A 12,960-nucleotide genomic window follows, 5' to 3' on the forward strand; every position below is an offset into this window, starting at 1 on the left:
TGCTTACTAACCTACAGCTAAGTGCTTGCTGAGACCTTAGAAAAAAAATAAAAGTAAAATTTTAAATTACGTCTCAGCTGGAGCTTGGTCACCCATTGTATGGGGCTGTTCACTGTCACACTTTTTCCTTAAGTAACAGTTTTACAACAGACAGTGTTTTCCTATGATATGTATATTGAGCTGTTGACAAGATTATATTTGATATGGACCAAAGTCATTAAGTTGGTCTGTATAAATGTAATCATATATAAGAGCATACGGATCAGTGGTGTATGATTTATATGCTTACAAGAGTTATGCCAGCAGTAATAAGAGCCTTTGCTTAATTAATGCCGATCAGCAGGGTGCAAGACAGCAAGTGACAAAAAATGACATGACACATCATTTGGAAAAATAATGAGAGGAGCAAGATCTTCTAAACAAGTTAGAGTTTTTCCTTTTAGCAGGCTTATCCATGTTGAAGATATACGCTAAAGAAGCGTTGCTCCAGAAACGGTTAGGTGGGAACAAATGAAAATGCTTTTTATTATGATATGAAATTCTAAATTTTTGTTGGCCTTGTGTTACATATGGTGCCAGTTTAGTTTTGAGATGTATTTTTCATAAGCAAATCAACAGAACATGAATTTACACTGTAAATTATTTAACAAGCCACATGTTCTTTTTTGAAGGCCACCTACAGAGGCTGTCTTCACAGCTAAACAGGCTTCCATTTAGCGCTGTTCCCACACGGAAAAGTTGAAATTAATGCATCACTTAATTATGAAGGGCGTCATTTAAAAAGAACAACACTTATCTTTCGATACCTAATTTGACATTTCAGTCCTCAAAGGACTCGAGTTTTCCTAATTTCTTTATCGTATTTATTGCTCTAAATAGCATCACATTATTTTTCCTTTCCATTACTTTCTTCTTGAGTTTATTTCTAAAAGCTCCTCCCACACTGAGCCAGTTCATTTTCAGTTCACAAGGAACAAAGAAAGCAGGTATTATTCAAAGATGTAAAAAAAAATACAAGAAAGTACATTTAATATCAGGTTACTTTATCACCTCCTTGGCTTCTATTTGCCCTCTTAATGTTTATCTTTTAAGCCCCATCTTTTCTATATTTTGAGGGTTAAGATCTCACATTATCGCCACCCCAGGTGTCAGGGATTATCAAAGGCCAAACATAGAGTTCATACGACACACACACGCATACACACACCCACACACACACACACACATTGTAAGGGTACCCAGCTGGCCCTAGGTTTCTGTGTGTGTGGCGACAGCTGGCACAGGGATGGTTCACTTAATTCAGGCACGTCCAAGCGGCAAGTTGGCCAAGAACACACACTGTCCTGGTGCTTCAGAACGTATCCATGCCAGGCTGTACTCTCAGACAGACACACACATACACACACACACACACACACACACACACGATTTAGTGGATACATCTGCAGACCCGCAATCCATCAGATTAATAGATGGCTATTTCTCTTGAGTGTTCAGGTGATGCAGTTTAAATTGAATTAAATAGAATGCTTTCAATTTATGTGAGTTCCCATTGAAACAATGGTCTTATGCTTATACACAGCCTTTCAGAAAAGCATCTCCTTTTCACTTAATTTTTTTTTTTTTTTTTTTGAACCACATTTCCTATAAGGTTTTTTTTTTTCTAAAACTACCATAAGAAACAAGTGATCCATCCGTAAGCATTCAATCCAGTTTCAAACCATAGCGATTATTTAAAAAAGTTTTCAATCAGAATTGGAAGTCACTCGATGTCACGTTCACCGTGCGACTTAATTCTATATTACTTACACGATCATGGAGTCCTTTTAGATGTTAGTTGGTTGCTTTGCTTCATAAAGTAAGCCATGGTCTAATGCAGTTTATGAACTAAAATGATAATCAAATTCATAATGTTTTCAGCCATGGAACGCTGGAAGAATCATACTATAAGTCTCTGCCATGATGTGAAACAGATGCCTCACAAAATTTTTTATGTCTCCCCAGGTGTGCCAGCGAAGCGCAATGAGCTGTATTACGACTGCTGTAAGGAACCGTACCCTGACGTGACGTTCACTGTTACCATGCGCCGCAGGACACTTTACTACGGCCTCAACCTGCTCATCCCCTGTGTGCTCATCTCCGGTCTGGCCCTGCTGGTCTTCCTGCTCCCTGCAGACTCCGGGGAGAAGATCTCGCTGGGTAGACCATAACCCACACTAATCAGGACACCTCTGAAAACATAGCTTCTCTCTCGCTCTCTCTCTAACACACACACACACACACACGCACATTCACAGACACTAGGACGATGATTCATTACTGTGGTCAAACAAACAGACAGAACTGTTGATCTCCGTCCACCAGGTCTTAAAGCTATTGCTTTCCCATTTATTTGTCAATGCTCTATGCAAATACTGGCATTACAGTCAGAAATTAGCATTTGTGTTTGATTCTATTCATTAGCTGACATATAAAAGCCCAATTATAAGCACCAAAGATAATCACCTGGACCTGAAAATGCCAGCTTGTTTTAAAATGCCATCAAGAGAGACAGGGTCAGGGTAAGAATACACACCGTGAATATTCTCTCCAGGTGAGAAAAAAAGGCCGGATTTCTCAAAATCATGCCGCAGCAGTTGTCACCTACTTTGACGTAACCAGATGCATTTATTTTAAGGTCTCTTAAATCAACATTTAACAGAACAGTGACTTGGTGATGAAAGATCTTCTCTCCTAAGCTCAACGCTTGTATCCGCTGTCTTTCTGTGTTTCTAGGCATCACAGTGCTGCTGTCGCTAACAGTCTTCATGCTACTGGTGGCAGAGATCATGCCTGCAACTTCAGACTCCGTTCCTTTGATTGGTATGAGGCGTTTTTGCTCAGTTATTGTTTGTTTTGATGATCCATACACTTTGAGCGTTAGAAATCAAGAAGAAGCGGTTCAGGAGCATGATATGAAAATGGCAAGATACTCTGAATTTTGCTACTTTTTGAAGGACTGGCTCAAATGAGAAGTTATTTAGGATAATATGAGTCACCAAGTGATATCTGACAATATAGAGCAATAATTAGGATAGCGGTCTGACTCATAGAGACTTACGACTCAAGCAGAAACACCAGTGAGTGTACATATTTCTTAAAGTACTCATTTAGAGTCAACTAAATTGAATATCTTCTTTTATACTTTCCAGGTTGTAAAGCCATAATCAAAGAATAATAATAATAATAATAATAATAATACATTTGATGAATATCCAAAAGACTACTATGTCATATTTCAAACAGCACAGCCAAAAGGCTTCATCAAAAAAGATAAAATATAAAAAACAACTTCCAATAATATTTGGTGAATCAGTGCAGACCTTTCACTCTCTTAGCTCTTTGCTCGCAAATTTATTCTAATTTAGATTGCTGTGATTTTTTCCGGTTCAGGGCCTCTCTTTGGCCGATGCATCGAATCTACCCGACCAGGCACTGCAGATCATTAGGATCTTTGACAATGTTATTATACTCATCAGATATTTCCGGTATTTTTTGTAAAGCGGGGTGTCAGGTATGAGTGGAAGGGAGGTTATGGATAGAGACATCTCATTGTATCATTTGGCTGCTCAGTGATGTAAAACAAAACTGAGCATGCTCACTGTCATTGGAGTCGACACACTAACACATGGTAGATAGAGCTAAAGATGCAAAACTAAACTAGATGCCCCGGAGTGTTCACCCTGATAGGCTTTCATTCAGCTACAATTATGAAGTGAGATCAAAATATATTTTGTGTTTGTGTTTATGTGCTTGTTGCGTGCATGTTTTCATGCATATACTGCTGCGCCATCTTTCCATGGGTGCCTTTGCCTCCGAGCGCACAAATTTTGTTTGGTTTGTAAATTCGGGAGTGAAACAGTAGTCATTCTTCTTCCAGACACAGTTGGAAGATTTTTTGTTTGTTTGTTTGTTTATTTGTATCTGCTGTGGAGTCTGTTATATTTCAATGAACTTGTTATTTGCACTTTTGGGTCGTTTTCAGCTCAGTACTTTGCGAGCACAATGATGATTGTGGGCCTGTCCGTGGTGGTGACAGTTTTGGTTCTACAGTTCCATCACCATGACCCCCACGGTGGGAAAATGCCTAAATGGGTAAGTTAAAAGTTGAAGTCTTTTTTTTGGTGATAATACTTAAATTGCATTGCTATTAAATTGGTCATTCTGCCTGGCTAATCCTAATCATTCATTGAAAGTGCCTCTTCTCTGAATGATTTGGCTCACTAACTGTTTATCCGGCAGAGAGACGACTAGTCATGGTTGGTAAGTGGATAAGGTCACAGAATGAAGGTGCAGGGCTGTGGGACTCGACCTAAAAACCCCATTATCTACAACCATCCGAGATATTTGACATAGTTGGTATTGTCCTGTGTTTTTCTTCATCAAAAGTTTGATGCCGTGCAGAGATTTGTCTTCCAACTGGGTTAGAAACCATCATTTCACAGTCTGTTAGTTTCCTTGAGTATTTATGCATTCATGTTTTTTAATGAAAATTCCCATTATGAGTCGAATTTTACTTCACGAAACAGGGTGGGCGGCCACTCTTGCGTTAAATTATGTTTCACTAAGAAACAAAACAAAACAAAACATCTCTAAACAGAAGCTACATATTCCTGACCCTTTGTTTTAACCAAAAGTAGAGTTCAGTCAGTAGACTCGATTGTTTTTTTTCCTCAGTTTTACCAAAATGTGCGTCCTTCTTATTCCTTTCACCTTTGTCTTTGCGCCTCACATTTTCACCCAGGTTCGGGTCATCCTCCTCAACTGGTGTGCCTGGTTTCTCCGCATGAAGAAGCCTGGAGAGGATCAAAAATCACCCGTGAGTGTCAGCAGCCCCCCAACTTTCAAATACACTCACCCGACTTCCCACCATAACAGTACCAACAGCATCCAGATGAGCACCATACCAAGTCAAGGCTCTACGCAGTCAACCGCAACCAATGGGAATATGAACCTCTACTTTGGATACCATGCCATGGGAACAGACAGCCCGGCTTTCCCTCCCAGCACTGATTCGGGTGTGGTGATGTGCGGAGGAGGTATTGACGGACACCCGAATGGCTCGTCCCAACGCGACATCCACTCGGACCACACGCGGACTTTACTGCTGGAGCAGGTTCCTGAAATTTCCCGGATCCTGGAGGAAGTGCAGTACATCGCCAGGCGCTTCAGAGAGCAGGACGAAGGGGAGGCGATCTGCAGCGAGTGGAAGTTTGCAGCGGCGGTAGTAGATCGTCTGTGCCTTGTGGCCTTTTCGCTCTTCTCCATCATCTGCACCTTCACGATCCTCATGTCGGCTCCCAATTTCATCGAAGCCGTGTCCAAAGACTTCACATAAGGCGAATCGATCCTGTGAAGATGATAAGCAAACGGTAAAACGTCTGACACAGTTAGGACAGTGCCACACAAGCCTCCTCTGCTACACCACTGTAGATCCTGCGGCTCAGAGATGTCATTACTTCCAGAACCTTTCTCTGTGTTTCCACACATTTATTTGTAACATAGAGAGTTCTTGTGGTTTCCCCACATGATACCAAACATACTGTTTACCACAGAGGAGCATGAGGAAAACACAAGAGAGTTAATCATGTAGAAACTGACACGATACGCTTTATATCTTTATCGTCGCTGCCTGGTTTACCTGCCAACACACTGCATCTCATCGGAGAGCATTGCTCTGACTCTGTTGCTTTTGGATTGTTTTTTTGTTTTTTTTTCAACATTGGCTTCCATCATGGCATCATTTGGAAAAAATCTGAAAGTCTGTTTTTTTTCAGGTGAGTATTGCAGTAAAGTGTTTTTCTTCTCCCCGGAAATCTTGGGAGGTAAATAGCAGTTGCACAAAAATACTATCATGGCTGTTTTGTCAAGCGAGCTGCTGAGTAATTTTGGAAAAAACAACTAACCTATGAAGTTATTTTCAAAATTGTCAATCTGCCACCCATTTCCAATTCATGTAAATAACAAATTTGCTCTTCATTGTGATTCAAATCACACACACACAAGTTGCCCTTTTATTTTTATCGTGTTACCCCTCGCACAGCTCAGATCCTGGTCCGATACCTATAAATGTGAATGAAGTTTTACTAGTATCATGGAGTAGTATTTTTAACTGGGGCAACAAAGGATTCCTTTTCAGCTTTGTGCTTCTTTTTTGAAATTAAATTACACCATGCTGCACCTCCGAAATGAATCTCCTCAAAAGCCCTTTCACCCATACTTGCGTGACCGCACCATTAGTGTAATTTGTGATTCAAATACAGCCACTCACACAGGTCATGTATTTTTTCAGTGTTATGGCTCTCTGTCTCGCGTGCTATGGTTGTTACATACTGTGCTGCAATATTCTTACAAAAAACATGCCATAGAGTAACACTATCAAAATGAGTTTGGATTGAAAGACAACGTTTGGTCTTTAGAGGAGAATTTATACTTTTCTTCTATGGGAATGTATCTGGCCCCGGTCTCATGTGACGAGTGATTTTTTTGTTTTTTATGCTGTGAACACTCTGCAAAGGGCAAACACTTACTAATCTCCAGTAAACTACATGCAACTAGGATTACCGTGGACCTTATGTAACGCATTTATGTTGATCCACGCATCTTTTTACTCCCTGATGGCTCAATCGGATCCATGGCTGATTCTCACTGTTGCGCAGATGCAGCTGATTTCGAGCAACATCCTCAGATATTGCAAACTTTACAAGTGCTGGAAAAAAGTATACTGAGTGACAACAGTTCCTCGGTTTGCTGAGTTTAAAGGAACAAATGTCTGCCGTTCTGTTATTGCTTCCCACCACATTTTTTAACCCCAGCTCTGTCAAAGCCCTGAAATACTGCTATTCACCTTTTACGGACAAAGAGGGCATCTTCATCCTCAGCTGAATAGCTCATGCAGAAGTTTGCAAATATTCATTTTGTGGTTTCTCACCAAGTTTGATCTTTTTTTTTTTTTTTTTTCAAATTTTATCATAATCAAGTTAAGTTTTGTGTAACAGCCAGGGGTGTGTTTTTTGTTGTTGTTTTGTTTTGCACTTGGTTTAACCATAACTGATGTAATTTCATTGTGTGTGTGTTTTTTTTAAATTTTTTTTTAGAGGTTTAAAAGTACTATTGCACCAGTAGATGTTAATGATGTAGTATTTATCGAATGGTTTGACATTCCGAGTGTCTTCCTGCGACTCTGTCATGTTTGTACAGTAAATATGAAACTTCAAACACTAACAGTAGTTGGCTTAGTTTTAGCAGTGCAGGAGCAGCACAAATCTTCACCGCAACCTGCCAGGTAATCATTGGCGGTGCTCGGTGTGAAGATTATGTTTTATTTAGGCTAACATGTGGCGCCTAATTTCCCAAAAAGTACATTAAATGAACTAATCGTCTGTTAGTTTAGTTGTTATGAATATGCAGACAATCTTCAACATAAATGAATAAGTACATCTACGGATTATCTTTACACGCCCTCCATAAGAAAAAAAGTTGATGCTGAACAAAGAAGAGCAATGCAGGAAAAAACTTTGGTTTGACAGAACAAACTGTTTTTAGAAGAAAACCCATGTCAATCATGCTGTTTTCGGGTCTCGGATGATACGAGTACGTCGCAGAAAAGGTTGGAATGTGCCAACCCGCAATACAGATTCATCAGGAATGGACGTCTACGGGAGATATTTGACTTGGACAGAAAACTAACGGCAGCCAGTTCTTTGGAAATTTCATGACATATCTGTGACATTACAGATATCTGTACAGTTCATCATGTTCATCTGAAGAAAAGCGTTTGCGGCATTGATTGTTCAAGGCACGTCAAATGATGATCGATTAAGAATTCTCAAATGACCCGTGGACATTATTGTCAGTCAGAGAATAAAACATGTGACGGAGCACCTGTCATAATTTTGAACAGCCATTGAGAGATGAGTTAAAGACAGACTGTGGCTGTTGTGGGAAGCCAATAAAATCACAAACTCTTTAAACGTCACCATTGTTGTATTTTTCTCAACTTGCGTGTACTTTATTTTGTGGTTTGTGCCTCTTTACTGAGTATTGTTTATTCTCCTGTTAAGGATGTTCATAAATGCTCACTGCACATGGATATTTTGAGAAAAAATAAAGGAGAAGTGTGATAATTGACTGGCTTGCTTCTTTTTAAACCATATAATCAGTTTTCAAAAGTTGCCGTGAGTAGTGGGATATCACATTTTGTACTTTTTGTGACAAGTTTATGCCCAGTGACAGAACAACAACCGATCTCAGCAGAACGAAGGGGAAACTAACAAGCTTCATTCTCTAACATGTCAGGTTCTTCGAGTGAAAAGCAAATCACGGGGGGAAACCTGTGGAGCAGAACCTGTCGAGTGGAAAGAAACAATACAGGAGTGAAAAAAATGATGAAAAACAGAACTTCCAAGGTGGATGAGGACATTAATGGTATTGTTCATGTTTTGTTTTCCTTTCAATCGTCAGGGATAAATGGGAGATAAATGTCTAGTAAAATAAGGTTATTACATTCAACAGCAGCAGCGCGCATCTCTTTAGGGATGGACGAGCCTAATTAGTTGTACAAATTTAAGTCTCCCTCACCGTGCTTGTTATCCTGCATGCATATAGGCATGCAGGATAACAAGCACTTGCAAGCATGATGAGAACCATCATCTTGAAAACTCCTGCACCAATAAAATGAACAGTGGGACATTGACTGATTCCTATATTACCAAAACAACAAGGACTCAGGAGGCATAAGTAAAGTGTATAACTGAGGAGAAGACTAGCTAGAGTAGACAGACAAGAAGATGTTTGTCTTCAAAATATCACAGGTGATCTGGATGCTGAAATGAAAGAAGAGTCATCATATTATATTGTATAAAGCATTGAACAAACAAGCAGGAAGCGGGTTGGGAACAGCAGTATTGTAACAGCCATTAGCTGATGAGATGAGGGAGCAACAAGAAAATGGGACTTTCATGAGATATTTTACCTCTTGAGATGGGTATTTTAGACCAGAACAAGTTTTGGAAAAGTAATTAATGAAATCAACAAACATATAAAATAGCACATAGATGACAGGCTGCTCATGCAAACACACACGACACACGCTACTCATCAAAGTGATGACAAGTTCAGATCGGTGTAATCTAATCTTAAGCTTCAGTTCATTCCAACAGACAATTGCATGGAATTGCACCACATAAACAACAGAATACACAAACCTTACATATTCCTAATGTTCCCACTGCACCCTTTCCCTGTGCATTGTGTGTGAATTGAGAGGGGGGGGCAGTTCAGGTGAACTGGAGTCAGTTTGGTGGCACTGCTGGCATCAGGTCAACTGGAATGGATGTAGTGCAGGATTTTGTGCAGTAAATGTAATGTAAAGATGACGCACCTGCCGCTCCTGTGAGGTCTGCGGGCATCGGCTTTTTGGAACGCTTCCATGCATGCACGCCCTGGTGGTATTCAGGTGCAGTCAGTGAAATGATAAAAAGCATGTTCTATATATTAAACCTCTAAATAATATCATAACTTGATAGACTAAAGATTAGAGCAGTATTTTGTTAAATGAATGTGACTTGGCTTTCTTAGAACATTTCCAGCCAAACAAACCTCCGTTCTTCATTCATCTTCATTTAGCTTTAGATTGACAGCTTGTCTAGGTCTATCTAAGTCACCAATTTGCATCCCAAACACAGGCATATTTAACATTTTGTGTAACTGCCCACTGCTTACACATAACTCTCCCTTCAAAAAGTATTTCTTTGAACTTTTTACCACAATCTTTTGAAAGTCACTCATCACTGACAGTGTGCACAGTGTGCAGAACACCTGGATGTCAGAGCTACGGAAGTTTGATAATTTCAGTGCCTGGTGAGTAATCTGTGTGGCATGGACGGTAAAATCTGCTTGGCAAACAGTATCTGCGCAGTTTAAATCACTCATGAAAATCCCAAATCCTCCATCAAGCTAGATCAACTCCAAAATGATAAAATGTTCACGTTACCTCTGTTGATTTTTGTTGGCTGTTTACTTGGCTGTATCTCAATCCAACCCACGTATCAATCCCCTTTCTTTCCATTTCCCCCTCTTATAAAATCACCTTAATTTTCCTGGGCACATCTGTTTTATACATCAACTGTCCTCTCGCTCTCATTTAATCCACAGGGATGAAACTGTGTGTGTGTAGAGGGGGTCACAGAACGTAGCTGATCTGGTTTCAGAGCGACTGGGGCATGAAATCTCATTTGCTCCTTCAATCCCCCCCTCCTCTACTCCTCCTTATGATTTCTATCCTAATAACGGTACAGTACATTCAGTTATCCATAGAATATAATCTTCACTAGAAAAAGGACTGATCTGAAGAAAGTAGGTTAATAAAAGAGGTTAGGAGACCAGTGCTTGCTGCTGTTATCACACAATTTGCGGAAAGTCGCATGTGCATAAAGTCATTTGTGCAGCGCTGAGTTGGAGGAACACAGCACAAAACTAGATATGGACCACTGAGCTTTAGCAGGGGAAAGAACATAACAAAAAATATCAAATAAAAAAACATTTCACTTACCGTAATTGCATTTGAATGCAAGCATGAATAATAAATTGAAAGGTCTCCTCTAAATGGTCACATCCTGATTGAGTTTAACGTAAAGCCCCAACAAAACTAGATAACTCATCACCTTTTACAGCTTCATGGAAGGTTTTGCGTAACATTTGATAAAAACCTGCCTCTTTTGCAGTTCCCCATCCCTCATCCACCTCTTGCATCTGATATAGTAAACTTATTCACAGAAATACCAGCTGTAAGAAGGTGTCTGAGAAAAAAAGGACTAAGAACAGCTACCAATTACATTCAAGAAATCGGTAACGTTAATTCAGTGAGGTTTACCGGCTCGTCACACTGAAGCACGCGGGCCATCTGCTCCTCTGAATCCGAGTCAACCACAGAGACACGAGCGCCTAGAACCGTCCAGGAGAAACCTGCAAGGTGGAAAATGACCTTTGTGCCAAAGGCCTGAGGTGAGGATTATCAGGGCAAAGATGGAAACGTTGGCTAGGAATATGGAGAGGAAGAACGTCCAGTACCTTAAATCATAAGACATAAACTGGGGCCTTGTTGTCACGCCGCTGGGTCTGGCTTTGTGCGGTCATCTTATTAGTCTGAAAGGAACACATTGCTGCCATGAGGCAGTTCGTCCCCTTACCTGTGAGTTCATAACATTATACAGATTGTTAGATTAATTCAAATAATATAATATATAATTCACAGTATAACTGCTGCTTATAATTTACTGCGCCGAGGAGCAAAAACAGGTAAATTTGCCCTGGCTCAACAAACAAGGTGGTAGTTAAGTGTTTTTTTTTTTTTAATGTATCTTAATATCTGTAGAGTATAATTGCTTTACAGATGGACCATTGTGAAGGACACTCAATACAGTACTATCCTTCGTATTTATATTTGGTTGGGCTATGGTTTTGCAATAAACACGTCACACCAATGACCAAGATCAGACTTTACCGTTGCTTCGATGTGCAAAGACCCAGAAGGAAGAATGAACTTTGCTGCCATACACTGAGAGAGAGAGAACGGGAGAGAGAGACGCACCGGGTCTGTCCGAGGCTACAGGACGATCGAGAACTGTGAACAAACACTGATTTTCAATAACATCAGAATAGAAAATACCCTCAACTTTGCAAGCAATTTTGCACTCCACTGAGAAAAGATAAATAAAATCATTGCTCCAGTGATACACATCCAAAATGAATATTTATTTGTTTAATACAAAAATAAAAAAGTTAGTCGTCTAACTGACACAACAGAGCAGAAGCTTTGGATATCCAATAGTCACTGGGCCGACTGGACGGGAGCATGACCGTCACAACAAAATTAGTCGAGTGGCCTGGGGTGAGACAGAAATCAAAGTGGACAAAAGGTCAGTTCAAAAGTTCAACGTGAAAGTGCATCAGCGTATGATGTGGAGGAGAAATGGGAATAAAAAGATCCGCAGCATACCTGTGGTAGAGAGCGTCCCTGCTCTAGCTGAGGTCTTATAGAGAGGAGCGTGATACAGATCGGGCTCAGGCACATAGTTCTGCTGCGGCTCAAAGTGCACCACCGGCAGTATGCCGTGCATCTCTCTGGGTAAGGAGTCCTCAACCACCATGTTGTCATCATCCCAGCGACAAGCATCCATGAACATGCCGTGTACTAAGACGCCATTCTTCAGCTCCGGCAACTGTATCCAAAAAATGACAAGTTCAGACATTCCTTTAGAGCAACACCTTTATAACACAGTGACCAACCTCTCTTTTCAGCCCAAATGATAACTACCAGTAAATTTAAATGGGGCAAAGTTCTAGAACCAGCAATGTTTGATGTTTATCCAGCGATGTCCTCTCGAGCTCATAGATTTAATTTAATCAGTGAAACTGGAATTGCCCTGTGATGATAATAACTCTCATATCAACATATCGGTTTGTGTTATTTTGGATGTCCTTTCAGGCTAGTTCAAACCAAAACATAAATCATTATATATGATAACATCATCATTGCCAGATCTGGGAAAAGTGTGCAATTTGGATTACATTCCGATTAATAAAAAAGGAAAGTACTAGGATGATGTGGGTGCACACTGAGACTTCTGCAACTCTGATATACATATTTGATAGTTCCATTGTTTGGTTAACGATGGATGAGCAATCGTATAAGCCCAGAAAAGAAGAAATAATGTAGCCCTGCCCCCCCACTTGTTTTCATTTCCATCTGTCGTTTCTTTTTTTAGTTACAAACACGGCCGATACCTGTCCATATTGCCTTTTTCACCTAAAGCACTCAATTAGCTTTGCCGTACATCAACACTAACCTGAATCCCTTAGACTTAAATGCGTTTTTCCAGACATTTTTTTCTTTTTCTTTTCACCCAAATTTTGATTGCT

General features: G+C 40.2%; 2 protein-coding genes across 2 annotated transcripts in view; one reads left to right on the forward strand and one right to left on the reverse strand.

Moving 5' to 3' along the window:
- The window catches only part of LOC147214005 (neuronal acetylcholine receptor subunit alpha-7-like), a 39,870-nt gene extending 31,703 nt beyond the window's left edge, over positions 1-8,167 (forward strand). Inside the window, exons 7-10 of the mRNA XM_086142378.1 lie at positions 2,005-2,199; positions 2,776-2,862; positions 4,025-4,134; positions 4,784-8,167. Coding sequence (XP_085998504.1) covers positions 2,005-2,199; positions 2,776-2,862; positions 4,025-4,134; positions 4,784-5,377 — 986 coding nt within the window. The 3' untranslated portion in view covers positions 5,378-8,167. The remainder of the gene's footprint in view (positions 1-2,004; positions 2,200-2,775; positions 2,863-4,024; positions 4,135-4,783) is intronic.
- A 3,488-nt stretch (positions 8,168-11,655) lies between these two features.
- Positions 11,656-12,960, reverse strand: part of dnah6 (dynein, axonemal, heavy chain 6) — a 53,760-nt gene continuing 52,455 nt past the window's right edge. The window contains exons 80-81 of the mRNA XM_086142206.1: positions 12,038-12,260; positions 11,656-11,924 (exon numbers count right to left, since the gene is read on the reverse strand). Of these exons, the coding sequence (XP_085998332.1) occupies positions 11,821-11,924; positions 12,038-12,260 (327 nt within the window). The 3' untranslated portion in view covers positions 11,656-11,820. The remainder of the gene's footprint in view (positions 11,925-12,037; positions 12,261-12,960) is intronic.

The sequence above is a fragment of the Fistularia commersonii genome, chromosome 35, assembly GCF_037954325.1.
Source record: "Fistularia commersonii isolate RoL2024-O1a breed Wild chromosome 35, RoL_Fcom_v1.0, whole genome shotgun sequence".
Classification (NCBI taxonomy): Eukaryota; Metazoa; Chordata; class Actinopteri; order Syngnathiformes; family Fistulariidae; genus Fistularia; species Fistularia commersonii.